General features: G+C 35.7%; 2 protein-coding genes across 4 annotated transcripts; both read left to right on the plus strand.

Moving 5' to 3' along the window:
• Positions 1-140: 140 nt before the first annotated feature.
• Positions 141-14,290, plus strand: LOC113693926 (protein SEMI-ROLLED LEAF 2-like). Of its 3 annotated transcripts, none has more exons than XM_027212715.2 (20): positions 141-455; positions 678-1,043; positions 1,370-1,444; positions 2,463-2,578; positions 3,596-3,710; positions 3,824-3,952; positions 4,814-4,861; positions 5,821-6,008; positions 6,132-6,328; positions 6,429-6,721; positions 6,981-7,130; positions 7,236-7,643; positions 7,981-8,130; positions 9,622-9,697; positions 10,305-10,432; positions 10,802-11,002; positions 11,093-11,233; positions 11,308-11,433; positions 12,545-12,781; positions 13,621-14,290. In XM_027212715.2, exons 2-20 carry the CDS (start codon positions 897-899, stop codon positions 13,777-13,779), a joined length of 3,084 nt encoding a protein of 1,027 aa, XP_027068516.1. In that variant the 5' UTR covers positions 141-455; positions 678-896; the 3' UTR covers positions 13,780-14,290. The 3 variants fall into 3 exon arrangements, with proteins under 3 accessions (XP_027068516.1, XP_071909248.1, XP_027068517.1); XM_072053147.1 differs by having other exon boundaries at positions 3,614-3,710; XM_027212716.2 differs by having other exon boundaries at positions 724-1,043.
• A 1,432-nt stretch (positions 14,291-15,722) lies between these two features.
• Positions 15,723-18,062, plus strand: LOC113694131 (uncharacterized). Its single transcript, XM_027212986.2, has 3 exons — positions 15,723-15,874; positions 17,491-17,600; positions 17,681-18,062. The coding sequence occupies exons 2-3, from the start codon at positions 17,507-17,509 to the stop codon at positions 17,827-17,829; spliced, it is 243 nt and encodes an 80-aa protein (XP_027068787.1). The 5' UTR covers positions 15,723-15,874; positions 17,491-17,506; the 3' UTR covers positions 17,830-18,062.
• The last annotated feature ends 722 nt before the right edge of the window (positions 18,063-18,784 follow it).

Consider the following 18,784-nt stretch of genomic DNA (forward strand, 5'->3'; position numbering starts at 1 on the left):
AAGGACCTTTCCGGAATAAAAAATAATTCTGCTAATTCTCAATATGCTGTTGCATTGCTTCATACATCCAGCTGTTTCAACGGCTCTAATTTAAAAAAAATTCGGATTAAAACATTCCATGTTATTATGCTAGGCGTCCCACGTTTGTCATTATACAAGATAACATGTACCCAATTTTCAATGTTTCCAATGATTAATTGTCCGGCCGGACGTATTTTATAAAGATCAATAGCTAAATACATATGTAAAAAAGAAAATCTCATAAATTAGTTTGTAAGAGAGAGAAAAAAAAGGGAAGGAAGGAAGGAAAAAATGGAAGGCAGTTATAGAAAGAGAAGGACACAAGTTTCGGGTTATAGGGGGACTGAAAGAATGCTGGAGATTCGGTACATTGTTGAAAATCTTTGATGGGCTACCAGCCTTCTTGTCTGCTCTTTTCTGGAATTGATCTGGAGGTAAAAATTTTTGGACCCTTTTAAGCTTTCTCGTTATAACTATTGTCACGTTTTAATTATCTTGATGCCTGTTTGATCTTAGTTTCTTGAGGAATTGAAGGAGCTTAGATTGGTTTTTGGGATAATTTGGAAGGAACACTTTTGTTTGATTTTTTTTTTTTTTTTTTTTTTTTGAGGTTTTGATGTAAGTTGGCCTTCAATTTTCTTGATAATGCGATGTAGGCTGGTACCAGAATTTTCTTGAAAGTACCCTCATTTGTTCCTGCAGAAAGAGCTTTGCTTTGATTTCCCTTCTGGAATCCTTGTTTGGGTTTTGAAGAATATTGAAATTTGGTTCACGATAAAGAAGGGAAAGAAAGCATTCACATTGTGGGGAAACAGGAATTTTGGAAGACAATTTCGTTCTTTTGATCTGGAAAGAGCTCCATTTAGGATCTAATAATGAGTGTTGTTTCTGGTGTAATCTCAAGGCAAGTATTGCCAGCATGTGGCAGCCTTTGTTTCTTTTGCCCAGCGATGCGGGCTAGGTCTCGCCAACCTGTTAAAAGATACAAGAAGTTGATCTCAGATATATTCCCGCGGTCCCAGGTGAGCTCTGTAGATCTTATCTTACTGCATCAGATTAATTCCATGATGTTGAGTGCCTAATCTTGACTTCTGCAACATTAATTCTGTGCTGCGTTTGAGATTGGTGCATTAGCGCTGTGATTTAATGATTACCAATGGTGTGTGTGTGTATGTTTGTAGAAGATCAGCTAAGTATATCTCCCCTTTCGCATAACTGTTGCTGAAATGTGATTTTGTTATTTTTTTTCTCCTTGCATGATGTAGTTAAATTTGAAGTGCTACTTTGACATAGATAAATAGCTACATAACTTATGAGCATAGGAAATTTATCTCCTGTTACTTTTCAGGAAGAAGAACCAAATGAGCGGAAGATTAGCAAACTGTGTGAGTATGCAGCAAAAAATCCTTTGCGCATCCCTAAGGTACTACTACTTTGTATAGTGATTTGAGGTGATATATGCAGTTTTGTTGACTTAACAACAATTCATATGTGTTAGGACTAGTACATTGATCTATTCATTCTAGTCAATCTCATAAATTGATTGCATTTCACCTCTCATGTTTTTTGGTAGCAAAAAATGAATTAGCTATGGTTAGAAGCTAATGCAATCATCATCATCACAAACCTCTCTCAGGATTTTACTGTTTACTAAAGAGTTTAGGAAAGGTCAAACATACAACTTAATTCTGGTTGTTAAACAGCAAAACAATTTAGTAGGTAATAGGTCGCTTGTGTTCCCATCTAAACCAATTCATCATAAATCTCCATGAGGAGGACAAATGCAAAAGGCTTCTTGTACTCATTGTACTTTGACTTTGACATCTTATCGAGGGGAATCAGTTCATGTCAAGATCCTATGCCAACCCATCATAGGTTTCCATGAAACTCATCATTGTTCAATTGCTCTTTCTTCTTCTTTTCTAGCAAAAGTTCCTTCTTGTTTTGTCAGAAGAGTTGGTGACTGGTATCTGAGCTATTGATTCTTGTGAGATTTACTTAGCAAACATGTTAATCTTGGATGATGTCTCAAATAGACCACTCCTTTGTGTAGTCAGTTATTTATTATGCTGAAAGTCTATTTTTCATATATTTCATTGATCTATTTATACAAGTAACTAGGTTAAATGGTCAGCCATGTACAGCTGTATATAGTCTGTAATTACAGACTATATACAGCTGTGTTCTTAGACTAATTACAGCAGCTATCTTAGACTAATAGCTGTGTTCTTGGACTAATTACAGCAGCTGTCTTAGACTAATTACATAGCTGTATTCTTAGACTAATTACAGCTAATTCCTACCAACTTAGTCTATATCTTTTTAGGAAAAAGCTGGTTATAGATTACTTTCTGCATTCAGAAGAAGTTCTCAAATTCAAGTATAGGTCTCTATAGAATAGCACAAATTTTGAAATTAGTTGTTTGATCTCTTATGACCAGATAACAACTTCGCTCGAGCAAAGATGTTACAAGGAAATAAGAAACGAGAATTTTCGGTCTGTGAAAATAGTCATGTCTATATACAGGAAGTTATTGATTTCCTGCAAGGAGCAAATGTAAGTAATTTGTACACTTTTACTTTTACGGGTTTGTCCTTGTAATATTTCTCTATGGTGATTGATAAACCTGTTCATTTCCTGTTGAAGAGTTGTTCCCTTGTAATTTGCCTTGATCTAAGTTAGTGTTCATTCTTTCTGTATGTAGAATTGCTGCATCTAAAATTGCACTGAACTTCTCATTGTTAAGTTGGACAGGGATTCAATGATGTTTTACTTAACTTGAACCTAAAGCATGAAACTTTTTGCATTTACATTCATGCAAAACATTGTCAATTTGGCTAACAATTATTCTGGTCCTTTAATTCACCTGCATCTATAGCTAATTCCCTTAATAATCTGCAAGTTTCATGCATGCTGTTATTTCAACTTTAAAGTCATAGTGGAGTGCTTCATGTCGTTCATCTGAATAATCTCTATTGTCTCAATTGTGTTCTGTTATAGTATATTAATCTTAGTTGTTCTAGAGGCATTCTTGTCATCTGAGCAGGTGAAACATGAAGGATATTTCACGTGATTGCAAGTAAAACCTGGGCAGTGGGTGATAACTGGAGAAAGGAGCGTGTAAGAACTGAGGGGGGGAGGGGGAAGACAAGATATTTATTTTGCTAGATATCAGATATTCACCTCCAGAAGTTAGAATATCTTATCAGATTGCTCTTTCTTGAGTGTTTTATTTTTGATAATGCCTTCTATAAAATTATACCATGATTACAAGAATCACTTTGTTTCATATTATTTGAGGCTTTTTTTTCCCTTTTTTAAATTTCCATTGTCTATGCTACAGTTTAGTTTTGGCTTAATACATGAGCTATGAGTATAGCTTATGAAGAAACTTGGTCTATTCTTCAGGATTTAGAGGTCCTGGGTTCAAATCCTTTTGCCCCCTCCCCGCTTCTTAAATCCCAACCCTCCCCTGCCAGAAAAAAAAATTATAGAAGAAAGATGCTTTGAGCTATTTATGTTTGCTGAATTTAAAGAAAAGCTTCAATTTATGAATATGTAATCTTTTGACAGGCCTCTTTTTGCAAATAGTTTATTAAGCATAATTCACACTCTGCTGGAGCAGACACGCCAGGATGACATACTGATCACAGGATGCCAGTCTCTCTTTGATTTTGTAAATAACCAGGTTGTTTTTTTTTTTATGAGTAAGCTTTTGTTATCACGACGATTATTGGATGACTCATGCCAAGTATCTTTTGGCCTAATAAAATTTGCATAATTTTTTGCTCTTTTTGACAGAAAGATGGGACTTACATGTTTAACTTAGAAGGGTTCATTCCTAAGCTTTGTCAATTTGCTCAAGAAGTTGGAGATGATGAGAGAGCAAAGCATCTCCGTGCAGCTGGGCTCCAATCACTTGCCGCCCTGGTATTCTATTGATATATCCATTATGTTGCTAATTCAGCTTTCAACTGACAGTCATAGCATTCCACATGTATGGGCTTTTGTAAAAATATTTCTGGGAACAATAACCTCAAGTTACTTTGGAAGAGGCAGATAATATTCATGGAAATAAGAGTTCTTGCATTTGATTGCCTCAACAATTCAAATGAGCCATCTATTCTGACCAGCATTAAGTGTTTATTACCCTTGTAGCAGGTGTTCATAGAAAATTGATGGTGTTCTAGACAGTGGTAGAGCAGCAGCCTGTGCACTCTTTGGGTAGATAAATATGTCTACCAAATATACAGAGAATACTCAGCAATTTTCATTTTCTCTTTCTTCATGATTAATATACCTCTCACAAATTACTTCTCCATATTCATTAATTGTTAACTCTTGCAGTTTGAAATCTACTTGGTTGTTTGAGATCACAAGATTAAATCATGGATTGGAGATATAATTATTTAACATAGTCTAAAGGAACAAGAAAAGTTCTCAAGGACTAACTTAAAATTTATTAGGTATAAAAACTTTAACTTGGTTTGTAAGTTACATTTGTGTTTAGCCAATCCCTAGATGATATGATAGTTTTCATGTGATCAGGTTCCAATTCACTTGTACATTGTCTATTTCAAACACTTGACATCATCAGAATATTAATTTATGCCTTATAAAGTTACTTGAAATGAAGGAGTCCCATGTAGGAAAGCAGATCCTGCCCAAATTTTTCTGAGAACTAACATTTTTATGTACATGCATATTTGTAAGTTCTGATGAACACCCAAAGCTTAATATCTGCATCTAAGTTCTATTGTCTACCTTGTCACATCATTTGTTGTTGTACAGGTCTGGTTCATGGGTGAATATTGCCATATTTCAGCAGAGTTTGACAATGTAAGCAGATTCTTCTGACATACTTCTTACCTCTGTCTCTCACTCACTCACTCACTCAGAATTGTTGACTGTCAGGTTTTCAATTCTTCTAGCTCTCATGGTTGTTGAGAGTATAACATACTATCTTATGCCCCTAAAATAAGTTTTACAATTTTTTTGTTTATGTTTACAAAATAAAGCAAGAAAATTAGTTTGTGCTTATTTGCCTCCTCATTCCACAGATTAAATAAGAGCACCAGTAAGTTAAATCAGAAATCACACATTTTAACTTTTCAGAAAGCTTAATCTGATGTGACATTTTTGTTACTTTACGTATCTTAAGGTATGAGTATCCATTAACTGATGCTTGGCATATACCTATAAACTTCAGAGGGCTTTGGGTATTTTTATTATGTTTAACAAGCACTGCTACATACAAAACTTCCTTTAGAAAATTGGGTGATTTATCAATATGAATGGAAGAGGCAATTTAATAATTTTAGCTTTACAAAGATTAATTTGCATCCACTAGTTCACTAGTTTAGTAAGGCTCTTCCCAAGAAAAAAAAAAAAAAGGGCTACTATGAGAGTCCTACTTCAATCTTGCTTTGGATTTCACCAATGGTGTGTGAAATTAGAAGTGTATGTGAGGCCATCATTCTCCTTCTACTATGAGAGGCCATCATTCTCCTGAAAGCTAGCTCCATCATTCTCCTTCTACTATGAGAGGCCATCATTCTCCTGAAAGCTAGCTACCCATGTTTTCTTTTTTGCAGTTAGGTTATGTGTTTTCAACCATGGAAACAACATTTATATTACAGAATTCGCCAATTTGCAGCTAATATGAAGTCAAATTGTTATGTGAATTGTATCTTCTGTATTGCCTGATCCAGTTTACTAAACTTTTTACTGTAAAGTTGGAGCTGGACATTTTACTATTTTAATCTGCAATAGATACACTAACAACTTTTAGTAATCAGATTGTTTCAGTTGTCTTGGAAAATTATGGAGCACCATGTAAGGAGGAGCTGCAGGACCCTAACCAGAATAAGTGGGTGCAAGAAGTACGTAAGGGTGAGGGCCATGTTTCGCCTTCACCGGACCTTCTGACAAAGGTTCCGTCTTGGCGGATGATTGTGAATGACAAAGGCATAGCAAATGTCCCAATGTATATCTTTCAGATGACAAACTCTGGCTGAACTTACTCTCTTTCTGATAATTTTCTTAATTATGGTGGATATTTTCTGTTTTTCACGGTATCCTCACTGTGCTGGTTTGCCTTTTTATATAGGGAAGATGCACAGGATCCCTGCTTTTGGTCTCGGGTGTGCCTTCATAACATGGCCAAGATAGGCAAGGAGGCTACAACAATGCGACGTGTTCTTGAGTCTTTATTTCGCTATTTTGATAATGGAAATCTATGGGAATCTGGATATGGGATTGCTTTTCCTGTTTTAAAGGACATGCAGCTAATAATGGATGGTTCAGGTACTAATGTTTATTTTTAACCATTGTTCAGATCAATTATCACTTACCCGTGGCTAAAAAGACATTAATGAGCACTTTTTTCTGTATTTTTATAACACAGGGCAGAATACACACTTTCTCCTCTCGATATTAGTCAAGCATCTTGATCATAAAAATGTTCTTAAACAACCTGATATGCAGCTTGACATTGTTAAGGTTGCCACCTCCCTTGCTCAAGACACAAAGACTCTGGGTTCAGTAGCTATTATTGGGGCAGTAACTGATATTATGAGGCATCTTAGAAAAAGCATACATTATTCACTTGATGATGCAAATCTGGGCGCTGACTTAATCAAGTGGAACAGAGAATTTAGAGAGGCAGTAGATGAGTGCCTTGTACAGTTATCATGCAAGGTGAGACTGCCATCAATAATGGATAAGTATCACTCACTACAGATATTCAACTGTTAAAAGATTTGTTTCTTTGCAAAAATAGCTTATGATTTGTGAGAGAAGCGCCACACTGACGCTCATAGTGTGAATATGCTCACAATTTTTTGCTGAATTCAATTCTAACTTAATGGAGATTTTCAATGAAAAAAGCTCAATTGAGTTTTGTCGTTGAGCTGGACTTTCCAAAGTTTAACGTTTGTTTCCTACATCTGTAAAACAGGTTGGTGATGCAGGCCCTATCCTTGATGCCATGGCTGTCATGTTAGAAAACATCTCAACCATTACAGTCATAGCAAGAACTACTATTGCAGCAGTTTATCGGACAGCACAAGTTGTAGCTACAATGCCAAATTCGTCTTACCAAAATAAAGTAAGGAAAATATAAGGCAGAGTCTCTTCAAAATCAAAATTATATGTCTTCTTTTTCTTATTTTATTTTACACAAAGCTCCATTCTTTTATTTTTTTCTCCTCAGGCATTTCCTGAGTCTCTATTTCATCAGTTACTCCCTGCCATGGTTCATCCAGATCATGAAACACGGGTTGGAGCCCACCGAATCTTTTCAGTAGTGCTTGTGCCATCTTCAGTTTGCCCGTACACAGGCTCGGCAGAGCCTGAGTCAAAGAAGCCTACAGATCTTCAAAGAACACTTTCAAGAACTGTTTCTGTTTTTTCGTCTTCAGCTGCTCTTTTTGAAAAGCTGAAAACCAGAAGCTCTTCACGAGAAAGTGTGGTTCAGGAGGTCAAGGAGAAGCCTACTGGTGATGAAGTACAAAGTAGAGTCAACGAAGGCATGCTAAGCAGAATTAGATCAACATATAGTAGAGCCTATAGCTTCAAAAATCCACCTGCAGATGCAGATTCCAAAAACAAGACATCAGTGGTTAGCCTATCAGATATTTTTCCTATCTAATTATTCTGGACATCTTAATCTTTTGCAGCATGGTTAACCTAGGCTTTTATTTCCTCTGTTTTTCTCTTCAATTCAAGTTGGAAGGCCCAGTATTTGCTAGCTTTCTAAGTTCTTTACTGCATGAGATATGTTGAGTCACACACTCTTTATTTATATTTGGGAAACTGAAATTGGATCCCCTTATGCCAATAGCTCATTTGCATAGTAGCTTTAGTGTTAATTTGAGAAGTGACTCTCTTTATCCATAGACAAATCAATGTATTTGGTTCATCAAGTACTATGACTTACATCCTCCTTTGTATTTCAGGACCCTATTTCTCTTCGTTTAAGTAGCCACCAGATCAGTCTGTTGCTTTCATCAATATGGGCACAGTCCATATCTCCTGCAAATATGCCTGAAAACTATGAAGCTATTGCTCACACATATTGCCTAGTTTTGTTGTTCTCTCGTGCCAAGGTAATTTCTTTCCTTTGGCCTGTTGGTTTTGATTTTATTGTATTCATTATGATATTTTTATACTTCGAAAAATAAATGTTTTTCTCATACAATTTCTATCCTGTAAGTTCTGTTCAACTTAAAGTAACACCAATGACTGTGTCCTTGCCTCAACCTGATTCACACTTCTGTTAGCTTCTGTAACTTAAGTAGCTTGCTTTGCTTTGTACTTTTAAAATGAGTTCTCCTTTCCCCTTTGTTCGGATGTTGCCATTAATTATTCACTTCCAACTTCTGGAGAACAGTGGTCTCTCAAGTTTTTCTTGTTGAATTAACAGACTCTGGACACTTCTTTCTTATATTATTTTCTCTCTCATTTAATCTGGTATAATTAATATGGTGAAATTACAGGAATACATTAATCCTCAATGCTATGATGATTTGCAATATAACAGATCTGATTTAAAGTTTGTATATGACACCACGGTTTCCTCAGAGTTGTTGCAAGTTAGACTGGATCCAACAGATTCTGGCTCTGCCTCTTTATTTATATTTACAAATTTTTAAGCATTGCTCTTGGAAAGAGAATTCCTTTTCAATTTTTTCCATCTTAAACATTGAACTTTACTACTCATATTTTTACTAGTAGCCTGATTTCACATTTTGATTTCTTCAATTAGTGAGTCTCTCTACTTCCTTTGTTTCACATGTTTGGACAACAATATTGCCTCCAAGGAGAAATGCCAATAATGCTTTTTAAATCATGCTTATCCTTAATAGGTAACAATGGAAGAGACATAATAGATTTTGAAATTAATCTTTCTTTAACCACTGGGAGAACTAGGACTCCAAGGTAAAGAAGGTGACTGCTTCAGTGCACATACATTATCACCAAAGGAAAAATCTAACTATGCAATAAATAATAGTATAGGAAATATGATAACTAGTACGATGGTTGTTTCAACATTTTCTAAACTATAAAGAGTTTCACAGACAAAAATAATGTGAAGCAATGATATGATCAATGATTTGTGCAGTAGACAACTATCTTTCCTGGAAAATGAACTTAGATGAAGATCATTCATTAATTTTTATGTACCGAAAGTTCTAAAATACTTATTTTGTTTTCAACTAATGTCTTATTTATCATTTTGAATGTGTTCATGTTTAAAGTAGGGGATAAATATAATTACTATGTAAAGGTCAAAAGGAAATTTGAGAAATATCAGGGGTGTAAATGTAAGACAAAATTAAAATTTTTAATGTTTTTCAAGCCAACTTTAGGAATTTTTCAAAGTTAACGGGCCAATTGCCCATCCTCATTTCAGCATGGCTCACCCTTGTTTTAACTTTACATGTAGCTACACATCTGTAATGGGATGCTTTTTGTTTTGGCAGTTATTTATGCTACTAACTATTCAAAATGCAACAAAATAAATTCTTGCAGAATTTGCTGGTTATTGGTGTTCAGCTTTGAGTTACATATCTTATTCCACTTGATGTTTCTTGCAGAATTCATCTCGAGACCATCTAGTTCAAAGCTTTCAACTCGCGTTCTCATTGCGTCACTATTCTCTGGCTCAAGGAGGTAAACCTGCAAGCTTAAATGTACCCACATCTGTTGACTAAGTAGGAAAGGATTGAATTTTCTAAACCACTTTTTTGAGATTACTGTTGTGGTGTATAGGAAGTCGGGATACTGACTACCTCAACTGCACTAGAACACAAATAGAATATCAAACATGCATTTGCCATTTTTACATTAATTCTTCTGGAAGTTACTCACACTGGGGCCAAATCAAGTGTTTTCTGAATTAGCTGAGAAAGTTGTATCATTTGAATGACTGGAATGGTAGAAAATTTGGGTTTCAAGCTCTACTGAATTAATAGCTCTAGTCACGCATAAAATTCATTTGGAATTAACTATACTAGTTTGTCTGAGATCTTCTAACTTTGATGGATGGTAACTGATAATTATGTATAACCATCATAACCTTTCCATTCTGTATAGTACACAACACTCTTAACAATTTAATTATTGCAATGGTCTAAGTTGATTGAACGTGTATTGAAATTCATGGTGTTGAAAATATGAACACCAGTGTAGGTTGCTCATGTCTTTTGAACTTGATATGTTGCTTTGAGAAAATTTGACATCCAAAGTTAAGCTCAGGTTTCATCCATTATGTTTGCAGGGCCTGTGCCACCATCAAGACGCAGATCTCTTTTTGTTTTGGCAACCTCTATGATTGTTTTTTCATCAAAAGCTTACAGCATTATTCCCCTTGTTCCATGTGCCAAGGCTGTATTTTCAAAGAAAGTGGTATGTGACTTACTGCTAATTAGATATTCTTCGTATCTGCATGTTGCCCTGTTTCTCTATTGATGGGTCTCAAATTTGAAATTAATCTCATACTCTAATAATGAATCAAAATGATAGAATATGCCAAGGCTGTATTTTCAAAGAAAGTGGTATGTGACTTACTGCTAATTCGATCTTCTTCGTATCTGCAGGTTGCCCTGTTTCTCTATTGATGGGTCTCAAAGTTGAAATTAATCTCATACTCTAATAATGAATCAAAATGATAAAATATGTTGAAAGGCATTTATCTGGTTCCACTACCCATAAAAGTTAATCTTAATTGCAAATTTCATGAGCAAAAGGTGACAAATGCCTTAACTATTGTTGCAGATTGATCCATTTCTGTCCTTAGTTGGAGACTCGAAGTTACAGGTAGTAGATACTGGATCCAGGCTTGGGAATGTCGATTATGGATCCAAGGAAGATGACAGTTCTGCTATGAAATGTCTTTCGGAGATTGAAATTACAAAGGATCAGACCAGGGAACACATGGTTTCCATTATAGTGAAGAGTTTGGACAATTTGCTAGATGTAAATGTCCACTTAAATTCTTTTGAATCAATGAATTTCCTTTATTTTCTAATTAATGAGACAATTTTACCATAATTCTGTCTTTTGCAGGGAGAGGTTTCCAACATAAGAGAGCTGTTGCTGAGTAACTTTTTGCCTGACTATGTTTGTCCACTGGGATCCCAGTTTCTTACTGAAACTTCAGAAAATGCACATCAGTCTAATGAGAAAAATGATGAAAATCAGGAGAAGGTAGTGGTTATTAATGGGAATCTGAATGTTTAATATGTCAAGTTTTTAACATGCCTTTGTTTCTGATTGTGCAGGCTGGTCCAATTTTCACATTAGAAGATGATCCTGTTTCAGATACATCTGAAATCATTTCAAAACAAAATCCAGAATTAGCTATTGAAATTCCTGACCTATTGAGTGTCAATCAGCTTTTGGAATCTGTAAGTTTCTTTTGCATGTACTTCAGCTGAGAGCTATCATTTTATGAATAGTAAAAATACAACTAGGGGATTTTAACCTGGCATGTCAATTTTATCTTTTTATGTTGTATCTGAGGAATATGTCAACTAAATCTGCTGTTCCTCTAGTGCTTTTTGTTGTTTATAAGGACCACAGCCGGCAGACTAAGCTTTTAGTTTCCATCTGCGGAAGCATTTAAACCAGATGGGTTATTGGTGTCAATGTCCAAAGTTTTTTCAGTGATTGACACAAAATATGGAATTTGATTGTATGAAACTCAAGCTGACAATTTGTCTTGAATATTATTAGGAATAAACTGATGAGCCGGGCTTGTGAACATGTTTATCTTGCTGTATATAAAATGAGATTACCCTAATAACCTAATAACTTTTGGTGTCTCCATAATGTTTTACTGACAAGTTGCTGGTGTAAGGAAAAAACTCTTCTACTCCGGACACCCTTTGCCGGTGTCTCCTTGATGTTTCACTGTAAGATCAACATGATTCTAATGTCTCATAATGTGCTTAGTAAATTTTTTCTGGATCCTCCTTCAATGCATATCCACATTTACTGACCTCATGCAAGTGGTAAACGTGAATATGTTTATGCACGTTTGCGTGCCTGGGTTTAATTTGGAAAATATTAGAAGCAGATCATGTTTCTGGAACACCTTCTAATGTTTACTGACAAGCTAATCCCGCACACACCCACCCACCGCCAACATACAGACAAGGTTTTTATACCCCATTATATTTATGTCTTGCTAGTTTTGGAATGCATCAGAGTAACAGTTACCTAAGCATTGGATTTAATTTCATCAAGCTTCTTAAATGTCATTTTAAATCTTCTATTCCTTAGCCTGTTTCCTAAGGATTGGATTTAATTTCATCAAGTTGCTTAAATGTCATGTTAAATCTTTTACTCCTTGGCCTAGAAGTTCTTTTATTTCATTAAGAAATAGAATAAAGAGAGCTGTATTGGGTGCCTAATCTCAGACAAGGAAAGCTAATTGGATATAAACAGAAAAAATGTTGTGATTTATGGTTATATTCTTCACTAAAACCTAAAACCTTTTCTGATAAATGCGAACAGGTGTTGGAAACTGCACATCAAGTGGGAAGACTATCAGTGAGCACAGCATCTGACGTCCCTTATAAGGAAATGGCCCATCACTGTGAGGCACTCCTGATGGGAAAGCAGCAGAAAATGTCCTACTTGATGAACAACCAACAGAGACAGGAAAGTTTGTTGATCAGAGTTTCTCAGCACTCTGATGAAAATGATAGAGGAATGGTTTCGCATGTACATACTGATATAAGTTTAAAACTGGTAATTTCTTTTTCATCTTCTCTGGTGCAGCATAGATTGATTTCATTTGCCTGTTCATTGGTTGGTGTGATAATCTGACTATAAATCTACTCTTCTGGCCTATGGTGTCATTTGCCTATTCATATATGAATAGGGCTGGGTCACATGATCTGTACATTTCCTTTTTCGCATTAACTGGTGGATGTTATCTACTAATTAAATGAAGGTTCCGGAGTTCAATATTGTTATCTGGACCAGCATCTTTTCTGGTCTTTTTTTTTTTTTACTTTTTTGATATTTAAGTTGAAGTCAATTTCTGACTTTAAAGTTGATTTTTAGGTAATCAACTCCCTTTCTGGTCTTTATAGCCCATACAGATATACATGTTTTGATGTTATCTTTTAATTTTTGGTTGATATCGTCGACCATTAAAGCATTGCAAGTTTAATGTGCTCAGGCAGTTTGTCCAACAGTACTTTATCTTCATATGCAAAAAGAATGGTTTTTTTTTTTGTCTATTCGTATTTATTTCGCTTTCAGCATTACAAATCCATGTGTTCTTCGGCAATCTAGCAATGGGCTGCAAATTTGACTACATAAGCGAGATGATAAGACTGTCTTAACATATCAGCATTTGACAAGCTTGCTCTTATTTTTGTATGTGACAACTAACATTGAAATGGGTCCAGCATTGTGCTGCATGACTTGATATGCCTCACAAAGTCCAACCTAAACAACATTAATGCAAAGCAAAACCAGTGTGAACAGGCTCCTGATCTTGTCCCACACACTCACTGCAAGATCTTACAAGGGACTGTTTTACTGTAAATTGCTTAATATTTTTTGCATAACTTTTGCAGGTAACAAATCCATTCTTGGACATGGATACTTTTGGGATGGCAAGCAAACCACCAGTTGTACCCTTGTTGTGTGCATCTGAATACCAACATCGTCCTCAGTCTTTCAAGCTACCAGCATCAAGCCCATATGATCACTTTTTAAAAGCTGCTGGATGCTGAGAAGAGAAGGTATTATGTATATTAATCGAATCAATCAAGGCGTCCGCGATACTCTAAAAAGTGGATTAAATTGGATGCTAAGATGCTCCACAGTGAAGCTCTTCCTGTTTCTGAGTGTCTGCAGATCTGATATACACAGCATTCGGCATAAAGGCAGCCAGCACCCGATCTTGAAATCGACTGAGCTTGTTTCTTGTCCCGGTAAATTCATTCTTTTGTTCTTTTTCTCTCGTGTGGTTCGAGACATGTATAGTTCTTGTGCAAGGCATGGAGGAGCCAACGTCCAGATTTTGTCTTCCGTGATAAAGAAATGCGGCAACATTTGAGGAATGACCATACTAGTTCAGTCACTGGTATGCTATGTATAAAAGCAATTTCAACTTGAGGTTGATCTTTGGACCTTCGGATTGTAGAGGAAAGGGGCTACTCTCCTCCTTCCTCAGTTGGTCGCTAGATGGCCATTTTGTAATTACCATCAATCTTGAAAAAAAAAATATGTTTATTAGACGAACCACATTTGTTAACCTACCTCTTGCTGCATCTTTCACTATGTGCAAAACTTGTGGGATCAAGATTGGCTTCAATGCTAAACAGTACAATGCTTGCATGGTAAAGATTCATTGACTCCCTAACAAGTAAGATGTGGAGGTTTCTACTTTCCACTAGTAGCAGTAGGTACATCTTATTTCATTCTTTATTTCGGTAGGTTCAAATGAAATCACAAAAGTGCATGACTATAATGAATCGAATTTGTCATCTTAATTGTCAAATGTAGCTTAACCATACCAGTTAGATGAAATGCATGAATGATGCAATTCCCAACTCCAACTTCCATCTAGTTGCTGGATTGCTGCAGCTGAAAATTATTGGTGAGCAAGTTCTAATTTGGAGAAATGTATTTTACATTCTTTTTTCATGTTTAGACTCAAAAAAAAAAAAAAAGACTCTAACTTGGCCAATGCACATAAAACATTGTACAAAATAAAATTATCCTAAATTTAAGAATCCTTTATTTCAACTGGACCCAATGCGTGTGCGTTTTAGAAACAATTATTAGTTTTTGTGAATACATTATTAATTTTTTTATACAATTGCATTTTATATAAATTCTTCAACACAAAAACCGCAATTCATGTAGTAATTTTTTATATTTGATACGATTACGGTTAATCTGTAACTTATAGATAACTATATTAACAAATTTAACAAACCCTTTATTAACTAAATGGCCACACTACCCAAACCCTTTGTTAACAAATTTAACAAACCCTAAACCATAAACCCTTTAATAATAAACCATAAATCCTAAACCTTGAAACTTAATAAAAACCCAAAACGTTAACAAAACTTAACCCACCCTACACTTTTTTCCAAAACATTTTCCGTCACTCCAATTTTTTTTTTTTTTATATATCTTTCTGACCCGTCGCCTAATCTTTAACTAACTTCTCATTTAAGTGATTCTCTTAAACGTGAATATTTTATATTTTTTCATGGTCCAACAAAGCCATCTTGGTCGCTATTGCAATGTATCTTGGCTTGTCCTTTTCCTTTTCTGTAGTAGATGTTGAAAAAATTGAAATCATCAAATGTACTATTTTGTGCAATATAATTAGATTGTTTTTTTTTGGGCCGTCGCGTCATTACTTTTCAAAAAAAATTAGTTTTGGATCGTTTTGGCCTAAACCCATTAGGGATTTTTAAAAATTTGTTGGCCCGTTGTGCCATGTCATAGATAGAGACACCAACTCTAAACATCAATATTTGACTGATTTTTTTTCCAAATAAATTCTAAGGAATTTGCCCCTAAGTATTGGATTTCTACAAATCTTAAATACAGTAGTAGACCTAAACCTTTTAGAAGCCCAATTTGGGTCCAAGTAAAAAACTCCTCGTTTCACAATTCTCAGAAGCCCCTGGCCCTTTTTTTTTTAATGATAAAAGCAAAGCATCTTTAGGCGCCGAAACGGCGCAGTTTCACTGTAATCGACCCAACAAGTTTCACACCTTCTACGCAGAAATCTTGTATTAGTATCATTCAACAGCTCGCCCTTTTCTCTCCCTCTCCCTCAGTTTCGTCCCAGAATTCATAGCAGTAAGTTTCTGTTACACACACACACATTTATCCATAAATGGTTGAATCTGGTTATGGCTTTTATGATATGTCTTTAATTTTGAGCGATTAGGGTCTTCATTTCCTGAAGTATTTGCGGCCTACGATTCAAATATTGCCCTTTTTCCTGTATGTGGTATCAAGATCTGTTCAAGTGTTTAGGGCTATAGCAGAAACGTATTGATTTCTTTTAGTTTTGATTTTCTTGGTGTTTTTGGGGATTTATCTATTTCTACTTGGGAGAGGGTTAGTTGTGAATCTGGTAAAGTTTAAAAGAATTGGTCTTTCAATAGACATTATTGGGGAATACTGGAATTATTGTTTTTGGCTTGGCGTTGGGGATTACTGCTTTAGGTTTCATAGTTTACCGGGGTGCTGATTTTTTCATCAAGAGACTTACTTTAGCTTTCATGGGCCTTTTACCTTTTCTGTAACTGATCTTTATGTATCCTTGTGGCTCGTCCCGGTGGATTATTTAAGGGATGAGGATGTTGAAAGATAGCATTTTTGTACGCGCTGTCTTTGGGTTTTTTGGTGGGTGGAAATTCTTGTTCGTTTGGGTATGGAACGTGCTGTCCCATTCAATTTCATCGGTCTATTTTGCATGATTTGGGTACAAGATCATCATAATATGTGTTTTATCCCCCAAGCCAAATGTAAAATGAGTATACATGTGCTGGGATTAAAAGGACGGAGGGAGGATTGGTATATGCGAAGCAAGCTACGGCTATTTTGTGCAGGGGAAGTCATCCCTGCCTCCTTAGGAAAAGTAGAAGTGCTGAAATTTTCTTTAACCCCATAATAGAGTTCAAATGGTTCTGTTAGAGTCCCTTTCTTGGCCCCTGTCCTACACACTGACCTTAACACTATAAATTTGGCCACTCCTAGCTTATGCTTAACTGTTATCTTATTTCTGCTGCTCAAATACTTCTGCACTTGATCTTCGAACAATTCTATGTAAGTTTGACTGTATTTTAATTTGAGATGTTATTAATGTGGGTTCTGTGCCTCTTTTAGCAGTCATTCATGTTCACGCCTAAGAGAACTCTGGTTATTATGACCATTGTAATGGTGATAAACTTTCTGCAATGGCTTCTTAGTTAGAAATTAAGGCCAGTCGAAAGATATGAAAACAGGAAATGATTGAATTGATATTGTAAAAATGTTTTGGCATTGGGTGTTATATCGAGTTGCATTTTGCTAGACCTGCATACTTGTAGACTTTGTGGAATCTAAAGATCTACGTAATGCAATCACGGTGCTGTCATATCTACTGGAACATTTGCAGTCATCACATGTAACAATTTACTTGATTTTCTGGACCTTCTGATTACATCATTGGCCATGAAAGTGACAATTATATCTTTATTAATGTTTTTGTTGATTCATTATCCTTTCTTTTTGTTTCTTGATCAGTTCTGTTATCAAAATTATCATTTATTCATGTAATTATTTTGTAATACATGTCCGCTCTTTTTCCTTTCTTTCTTGTGTTATGCTTCTTTGAATGCTTTTTAGTAAAGACGTTTACTGGATGGAACTGGATTTTAAGGTCCTGGATTATTGCACCTAACTGGGAGTTTGGTTTATCGTGTCAGTTGTTGATTTTTGAAGATGTCTGCTAAGTACATACTTTCTGGTTTGGTGGGATCATTTGCAATTGCATATGTTTGTGATCATTTAATTGCCGATAAAAAGATTTTTGGAGGTAAGTTTATAGGCATTTTATCCTTACTTTGGCTTTGATTCGCCTCTGTTTTTTATATCATTTCTGTCATTTTCAATTAGGTAAGACTCCACCAACTGTTGAAAACAAGGAGTGGTGGGAAGAGACTGACAAGAAGTTTCAGGCATGGCCTCGCACTGCTGGTCCTCCAGTGGTCATGAACCCCATCAGCCGCCAAAACTTTATTGTGAAGAACCGTATTGACCAGTGAAGCTCCACCCAATGGCCTTTTTGTTTCTAATATCATCTTTATGGAAGATTACAATTTTTACTCTGAAGTAATGGTTAGCATGGATGTAAATGCAGAAACAGTCTCTCTTTTCCTATTTCAGCCTTAGGGCTTTCTTTCTGCCATCGCTTTTCAGCATGTGGTCATTCTGCAATTAGACATTATTAATAATTTCAGTCCAAAAGCGTGAAGTGTTGGATATAATTTTCACACAAGCCTCTTGATTCATCTGTTGTCTTTTCTAATCTATGTGTAATTTGCTTGATGGCTTATGAATTCTTTCTATAGGGTTTTCCTTGCTAGATATAGCATTTTGTCATTTAGGTGCATATTATGCATAAGATATATGGAAGTCTACTTTTGAAAGGAAGAATTGAAGTTCCTTTGGTTTTTTTTTTTTTTTTGGGTGGGGGTGGAAGAACTTGGATTGCATGGTGTTTGGGGACTGATGTTTTATGTTTCTTCAGCCCTGGTTGCTTGAGGCATTTCTCTTTTAAACAGCCATTACAAGTACCCTTTTGAAGTCTGATTGTAGCATTTCTTTCACCTATGTCAAGGAACAGTTGTTTATGAACACATCCGGTGGCCAGGGCTGGGTGAGGTTGTAGTGTATATGGGTTATGGTGTCAGTTTCATGCATACTTGCTGGAGTCAATCAGTATAGCATTTGCATGCATTAGAACAGAAATGCCTAATGCAGAAGGGGAAATTGAGTTCCTCGATTCAATCACGGGCCAACCTGTCATCTTTTTTTTTTTTTCGAGTGATGACATGAAATGTTAGATGTGGAGTTGGTTGAGCCATTCGTTAGCTTTTGTTCGACGGAAAGAAGTTGAAGTTCTATCCAAAGGAATGGACCATTGAGAGAAGCAAATTCTAGTGTCTCTCTGTGATTCGGTTTGAAGTCCTATCATTTTCCGTCTCTTGCAGTAATGAC

Source organism: Coffea arabica, chromosome 6c (genome assembly GCF_036785885.1).
Source record: "Coffea arabica cultivar ET-39 chromosome 6c, Coffea Arabica ET-39 HiFi, whole genome shotgun sequence".
Taxonomy (NCBI): Eukaryota; Viridiplantae; Streptophyta; class Magnoliopsida; order Gentianales; family Rubiaceae; genus Coffea; species Coffea arabica.

What these genes read in the sequence shown, in the direction of transcription:
- LOC113693926 (XM_027212715.2), top strand. Translation starts at nt 897, where the DNA reads ATGAGTGTTGTTTCTGGTGTAATCTCAAGGCAAGTATTGCCAGCATGT. An exon ending in GGCATAGCAAATGTCCCAAT is followed by an intron (nt 6,009 to 6,131) that starts GTATATCTTTCA and finishes CTTTTTATATAG; the next exon opens with GGAAGATGCACAGGATCCCT. An exon ending in ATTCGTCTTACCAAAATAAA is followed by an intron (nt 7,131 to 7,235) that starts GTAAGGAAAATA and finishes TTTTCTCCTCAG; the next exon opens with GCATTTCCTGAGTCTCTATT.
- LOC113694131 (XM_027212986.2), top strand. Translation starts at nt 17,507, where the DNA reads ATGTCTGCTAAGTACATACTTTCTGGTTTGGTGGGATCATTTGCAATT. An exon ending in CGATAAAAAGATTTTTGGAG is followed by an intron (nt 17,601 to 17,680) that starts GTAAGTTTATAG and finishes ATTTTCAATTAG; the next exon opens with GTAAGACTCCACCAACTGTT.